The sequence below is a fragment of the Gallinula chloropus genome, assembly GCF_964237585.1.
Source record: "Gallinula chloropus genome assembly, chromosome: 1".
Lineage (NCBI taxonomy): Eukaryota > Metazoa > Chordata > Aves > Gruiformes > Rallidae > Gallinula > Gallinula chloropus.
In genome coordinates, this window is record NC_140085.1 from 80545911 (window position 1) to 80553034 (window position 7124).

Sequence of the window (7124 nt, forward strand, 5' to 3'; positions counted from 1 at the left end):
AAAAGGTGGCATCATTTTTAAATGGAGCCTTTCTGACTAAGGCAGCTCTAGATGAATGGTGGACACTGAGTTAACTTGCCGAAGTGCCACTGATTGAAAGGAGCTGGGGAGCAGGTTGAAGTGCAAGGAATTCCACTTGGCTATTTGATCATCTGTGGACAAGGTACAAGGGATTTCTGTCTTGCCTTCTTGTGCAAAGGCACGAAAACTCATCTTTCTGCCAGCCAGTCCTTACCTTCGTGACCTCTGCTCATCTCATTATAGACAACTGTTCCTCAGCCTTCCAGCTGCCTGCAATGCAGGTGGACACAAGTTTGTTTCCATTTAGCAAGAAGATGGCCAAGCAAAGCAGCAGAACTGTAATTTGTTCTTGTGTCTGGGGTTACCAGCAGGCGGCTCACATAAGCAGGGCACACACACACATTCTCTGGCAGGGCTTGAACAGCAGGATCCCCACAGCTGTGTCTTTCCGTGAGACAACGAGAGTGCAGAGACACACACAGGTAAAGATAAGCACCAGGTGCTTTGCTCTTGGCAGAACTGGTCTTGGTCATGCTCATGCACCCCCAGGGATGCATTAAAATAAACAATAAAATTTTAAAAATTCAAAATAAAAGCTGGATCTTTCACAGAAAGTAATGACAGCTCTCTGAATGCCTATGAAAATGCAGACATACTCTGCCAACGCCATCAGTTGATGAGATCTCATCAGATTCACACTGAACAAGTCCTCTACTTAATTCAAATACACCTGTATGAGGACATGTAGTGAAACATTTCTGGAAACTATTTGCAAAATGTAGAGAATCCATACATTAAACACAAATGTTTTCATATAATCACAACACAAAAAAAGCAACTCTACAAAGAGGTAAATCAGTAGTCACTTTATTGTGAAATTAAATATTGCAGGTTTAGTATTAATTGCAAAACACCAAGAACCCTGATAGCTTGTTTCTGCCTTCTTGCCCTCTCATGAAGAATTATATACAATCCAAATACAAAATCAGTAGTAATCTTAAAAAGCGAAGGCTACCAACCTACACTTAAAATCAAGTTGAATGTTAAAGTCCTGGCAAACAAGTGACTACAACATTTAACAGCATTCCAAATATAACGTATGGCCTACTCAGACCAGTGGTCCCAGCCTCCAGAACTACACTTCCGATATTTAACTAAAGATGTTAATATAAAACCAGAGTAAAAAACACCAAAACAACCCAACTTGCTTCCTAAACAGTCAATTCGGTGAGAATTTGGCCTGACTTCAGAGGGAAATTTACTGCTTCATTAACTGGCTTACAAAGGACTTAAAGTGAGGCCTTGCAAAGTAGGGGCCCAGCAGACACAACCTAGCCATTTCTTGAGAAAGCTCAACTCCAGGCAGAGATTCTGGGGTTTATTCTCCCTGTTTCCCCATCAACTGTTGGTTGCAGAGTTGTAACTACAGGTACATTTGGATTACAAGAGCCATCTAGCAGCAACTCTTCCCTACATGCCCAGTGTATACAAGTAGCTTTTGTCCCGCGGCGAAGCATTACGTGCTACTCATCCTGTTGTAAAGTCCTAGCAGAGACAAAGCCTTTGGGGACAGATGGAGGATTGGTTTGGTTTTTATTCTTGAAACAACTAGGCATGGTCATCACTGCATTCCTGAATAAACTGCCCCAGTTTATCTGGCACTAACAGCGAGGTGTTGACCTATTGGGATAATTCAAGAAGAAATGGGCATGGAGCTATTTTTAGCAGTGAAGGTGCAGACTGTTTTCAAGGTATCCCAGCAGACAGCAGAACAAATCACACACAGTTTGAAGGCACACATGAGTTGCTATCAAACAGCCACCACCCCAGTGTGTGGCTACTGCTGGAGACAAAGGGACAGCCTGAAGGGGACTGCTATTTTAATGTACCAGGCTGGGACCTACAGTGGTTGCTTGTCACAGGTTTGGGTAGGATTTACCTGCCAGAACAGCAGCTCAGTGCCACATTTTGTAGTTTGGGCTGATGTCAGGTTACTTGTTTGCTACAAAGGCTCCTTGCCTTTAACTTGTTCTCTTTCAGCATCTAACAGATTGCTCTAGTGAAAGTAATATTTAGAGTAGGTCAGAGCTCTCTCTCCTTTGAAATTTATCCTTTGTCAGTTGAGGAGAGGTGGGTGGAGAAACTAATGTTCTACCCCTAATCTCCATTTTCTGCCCCAAGTGGGGCACCCTGGTGACAGATCTTCTGCAAAGGTTAAAATTTTCTTGCCACAGATCTGAGGAAGGTTTTGGGATCTCAGAAGTATCTCCTTCTACTTATTAATAAACTTTTATTCTGACAGTGCACTGCTAAATGGCTCTCACGTAACCCAGGACTTTAGATATTGGGGGGATGACATGGCCATTCTAGACATACAGAGACACGTTGACATCTACAGAAACAAAGCAAGAAGTAGGTAGAGTAAAACAATGCAGTGTCAGTTGTTCAACTAGACAATAATATATAGTTTAAAAAAATAAATCTATTTCCTTACCACCACCACATGCTCCTAAGAATTACTATGCATCAGGAAAGTGTTGTAATTTGCATTTAAGAAGAGTAGATGCAGCACAATAGTCTTTGTGGCCCATTGTCTTGGCTTTCTGGATTAAATCTGGCTAAAATCAAGACCACCCTTATAAAGAGTCATTAATCACAAGAGAAAACATGGCCTTCAAAATGCAACAGGCTTCACTTTCTCCAGTGCTTTTCTTCCTAAATCCTGTGCTGCAAGAACTGGGATTTTCAGATATTTTCAGGCAAAATGGAATACTCCCCTAACTACTGATAGTCCATTGCCTTTTACAGTAAGTCACGCCTCCAGGAACACCACTGCATTTCTTTACAGCACTGCTCAGCATTTACAAGGATGAAACCTCCTTCCATAGTTCAGAACTGGGGACACAACCCTCGCCCAAGTGCTACATCCAAAGCAAAGTGTTTGAAAAGGAGGATTCTTATTCAGCTGCAGGTTACAGAAGGAGTGGCTTCACCCTGGTGTTGGACAGAACGGTGCTGTAGAGCCAAGCACGATGCCAGGAATACTCGGCGTGGTTTCAAAATCCATACACCACCATTCCCTGTCTGAAGACATGAAGGTCGTCTCAATGAGGGGACTTGAAGAAGCTTGTAGCAGCCTCCAGGCAAGCTGACACTTTTACAGCAGCAGAAAGAAATGTATTCTGTGATGGAAGACACTTAGTCTTGAATTGGAGGCCTGTGCATGGGAGAAAATACAGCTGCCCAAGCCTGCCGGAAGAGCTGGACCAGTTTGTAAATGAATGGCAGTGATGTGGGAGAAGCTGCAGGAGAAAACAAAAAGAGCTTTTCATTATAAAAGGTAAAACTAAGATAAACTAAACATATTAAGAAAGAACCAATCCCAGCTAGAATTAATCAAAACCTAGTTTTGATTACTGCCCAGCTCAGTACTTCTGCTTTCACTCAGGGAGCTACTCCCATCCTGACCAAGCTGCTTGCAGGATGGACTATTTGCAGCAAGGCTGTGGAGCACCTGTCACCCAGCAGTAGGGGAAACACACAACCCACTCCACACTTCAGCATCTATGTCATGGGGCCAGCCCATCAGCATGAGCAGATCAAATGCATGATGACTACATCGGTGCCCTGGGTAACTCCCTGCTTTCCTGGCAGGACGGCCGGTCAGGCAATTGTTCTTCCAGGAGACATTCACCTTGGGGCAGAGGGTGAGTCCAGGACAGCTTGGTCTGCCTCTCTCACTCTGCTCTTTGTCTGCTGGAAAGAGCTGAGGATGGAGTAACTGTTCTCAGAAAAATACCTTTTGCAGAGCGACGTCTTTCTACATGGATTGCAACTACAAACATTAGAAACCAGCCTAAGAGTAATTCCTAGTCATCTCGGGTTTGTGTCTCCCAAAGACAAGACCAGATCTATTAAAAGCAACAATTTCTCTCTCTATAACCATAATGGAATTTTAAAACTTTAAAATCTTACTACTGTACCTGGGTCTAGTCTCACCACCACCAGGTACAGCAGAAAAACAGCCAAGAACATCTTTTTGTAAGGAAGTAAACAGAAGTGGCTTGACATGGACCTCAGTGCCCTACGTAACAGCGTCAACATGGTCAAGAGCTTTTGGGACACAGCGCCTACAATACGAAAACAGAAACGTTGTCAGGGCAAAGGACATTAATGAGAGAGAATCACACAGATACAGATAATAAACTAAGATACTAAAGTAAGACTTCTTATTTGGACTGCATGACAGTTGGGGTGGTTTGTTTGGGTTTTGAGAGACTTTTTTATAACAGGAAACATGGAAACAGTACAATTTTGTAATAGAAGTCATTATGCTGCTTTTTTTAGGCCTCTACTTTAGTATAGTATGATCTCATATCACAGTAGTGCCAGCTTCTCTCCTGGGAGATAATGTCAAACAATTTACAGTTGTGGGGGAGAAGCAGTACTTCAAATGTCAGACATGCATTGTTCTTCATGCGCTCCACTGTAAATGGAGATGAAGCAGAGAGTACACAGCCAACAAAACCGACCCTTAAAGGATTGCTAGGTAGTTTTAAAGGTACAAAGGGGAAACTAAAAACAAAACAAAGAAAAAAAACCAACACATTTATTCTGAAGTGCTTTTGAACCTGAAAAGTAATTCTCATCTCTTGGCATCAGCAAAGAGTAAAGATGCCTTGTAATGGATCTCAAAGTCTTCCATTTCCTTCTAGGATACACAATGGGACTCCCTTGCAGGTGGTTTGCCATGATAGTACTGTTAATACATAATACTTGCAATCCTTTTTAAGTAAGGGACAAACTAACTTGAAATAAAACTATAAAAAAAAGAAGAGTAGCACAAACAGAGGGAAAACCTACCCAAAACGGTTTCTGTTGCTGCATCTTGCTGCTCTTCAGCAGCCAAGTGCATCTCTTCCTGCTGAGCCCACTGACATCGGCTTTCACAAATGGTCCCAAGAAATGCCAGCTGCTGCTCGTTGTCAAAAACGTCACAGCCACGTACAAGTTCTTCTGCCCCCTCAAACTGGCCAAGTGGCAGCAACACATGCAACAGATAGAGCTCCAGCAACGAACTGTACTCAGGGAGGCTCTTATTGGCTTGGTCTCTCAGCCAGCTACTGCCAACTTCCAGCATCACCTGGGGCTCTCTCACTTTGCTGTATAACAGGATACTGAAACAGAAGAAATAGTAGAAAACACTAAATCTTTGTGTAAGTTGAGATCTCCAGCAGTTACTACCCACGAGCAGCTATCACGAAGGCATCAGCAGGATCTACACTTGAAGCACAGGGAGGTTTCTGAGGCGGACAACAAGTGCAGCCACCAATGCTACTTTCTTGGCATCACCCTCTTTGTACCTTACCACTGTAAAGCAATCAGCAGGCCTGCAGGCACGCTCCAGCACATACACAGGTCAAGAACAGGCCTGTCCCAGGTTACACCTTCACCCACACTTACACCACACAAAGTGAAAATATCACACAGTATTCAAGCCCGGCCTGCTACTAAACCTAACACAAGCTCCGTGTGACTGAGAGAAACTCACCACAGCTCCAAAACCTTTGGAGGCAGATGTTCAGGCACATGGTAATACTGTAGGACCCAAGACAGAACTTCTCTCCAACGGTTCATCTCAGCCAGCGCCTGAATCCCCACCACACAGAGGGAGCATTTCACTTCTGCAGAACTGGTGACAAAGAGACACCTAAAGAACCTGTCTTCATAATCACGGTTCCCCTCGCATTCCTTCTGATGAGCTACAACCTAGCCTAGATACTCTAATGTTCCCCAACAGCTGCTTCCCCTCCTTTCTCTCCCCTCTTACCCCTCACCCCCAAAAATAAGGTCAGTTCAACGTCCTCCTCCCTCCCATCCACCCCCAAGAAGATGCCCCCAAAGTGCCTGTATCTCTGTGAGGGTGCAAGGAAGGCTCCTGGACACACCTCACTTCCCTCAGACATGCACTGATCCCTTCACAGGAAACACAGAAGCATAGACAGGTTGTCATCAAACAGCAGCCAAAGCCAAGCTGGGGTTTAAACAGCTGCTAACTTGCTTATTCTGCAACAAGTGCCATCGTCTGTTAATTTAAGATCATTAAGAAAAAGCTTTAAAAAGCCACTGCAAGGTCCATCAGTGCTGCTGTCATTCATAGAGATATTTCTATTCAAACCTAAGAGGTTCTGAATGCCCCACCAAAAATAACAAACCCACAAAACAAAACCCAGCATTCCAACCGCAAACCAGTTTATTGAACCCCAGAAGCCCTCTGTTACACAGATACAGCCACAGGCCTGCAATGAGAAGCCGGTCTGACGCTGGTGCCACACTGAGCCGCTTCCCAGCGCCGCCCCGACCCCGCTCGCACCTCTCCGGGCCGGTCCCGGTCCCGGTGCCGGGGCCCAGGCTGTCGCAGCCCGCCTCACACCTCTCCACGGCGGCGGCGAAGTCCCGATGCAGCACCAGCAGGTCCGCCGCTTCCTCCAGCAGCGAAGCCGCCTGGGCCGACACCGGGGGCCAGGCCTGAGGCTCGCTCCTCATGGCGGCGGCGGCGGCGGGAGGGCTGGCGGGAGGGCTGCCGCTGCCACCGCCTTCCCCTCGCCGCCTGCCCGGCTCCGGCTCCAGCGTCTCCACCGCCCCCCACGGGGCTCAGCTCCACTCGAACCGGCGGCAGCAACAGCGCTGCCTCCCCCAGTCCCGGAAAGCCGTGAGGGAACCCAACGCCACCGCCTCCCGGCAGCGGAAGAGCCGCCCCGGCGGACATCTTCTCCCGGCCCCGGGGGCCGGTGGGACGTGTAGTCTAGTGGTGGCAAGAGGGAGCGGGGATCGACGGCGGCATCTCGGAGCGCTGGCTTCCTGCGCGGCCGTCCCGCCCGCAGCCGGGGCGGCGGCGGAGCGGCCTCCGCGAGGAGCGGCGGTTACAAGCGGGGTCTCTGGGAACCTTGCGGGAAGATGAGGCCGCAAGGCTGAGGGGTCGCCAAGTTTCCAGCCGTGCCGGGCCGGGCTGAGCTGGGACTTGGCGTCCCGCCCGCCGCCGGTCCTTGACAAAGAAAGAAACCAAACCCAAAAAACACCCCTTCAGTTTTTCACTCCTTTGG

The 7124-nt window shown here is 47.1% G+C and overlaps 1 protein-coding gene across 1 annotated transcript; it reads right to left on the bottom strand.

The window, feature by feature from the left end:
• Positions 1-3219: 3219 nt before the first annotated feature.
• Positions 3220-6806, bottom strand: PEX26 (peroxisomal biogenesis factor 26; the record flags this gene model as incomplete). Its single annotated transcript, XM_084265468.1, has 5 exons — positions 6395-6806; positions 5573-5713; positions 4885-5198; positions 4005-4151; positions 3220-3323 (listed from the first exon to the last, which is right to left on the bottom strand). The coding sequence occupies exons 1-5, from the start codon at positions 6565-6567 to the stop codon at positions 3220-3222; spliced, it is 879 nt and encodes a 292-aa protein (XP_084121594.1). The 5' UTR covers positions 6568-6806.
• Between the last annotated feature and the right edge of the window lie 318 nt (positions 6807-7124).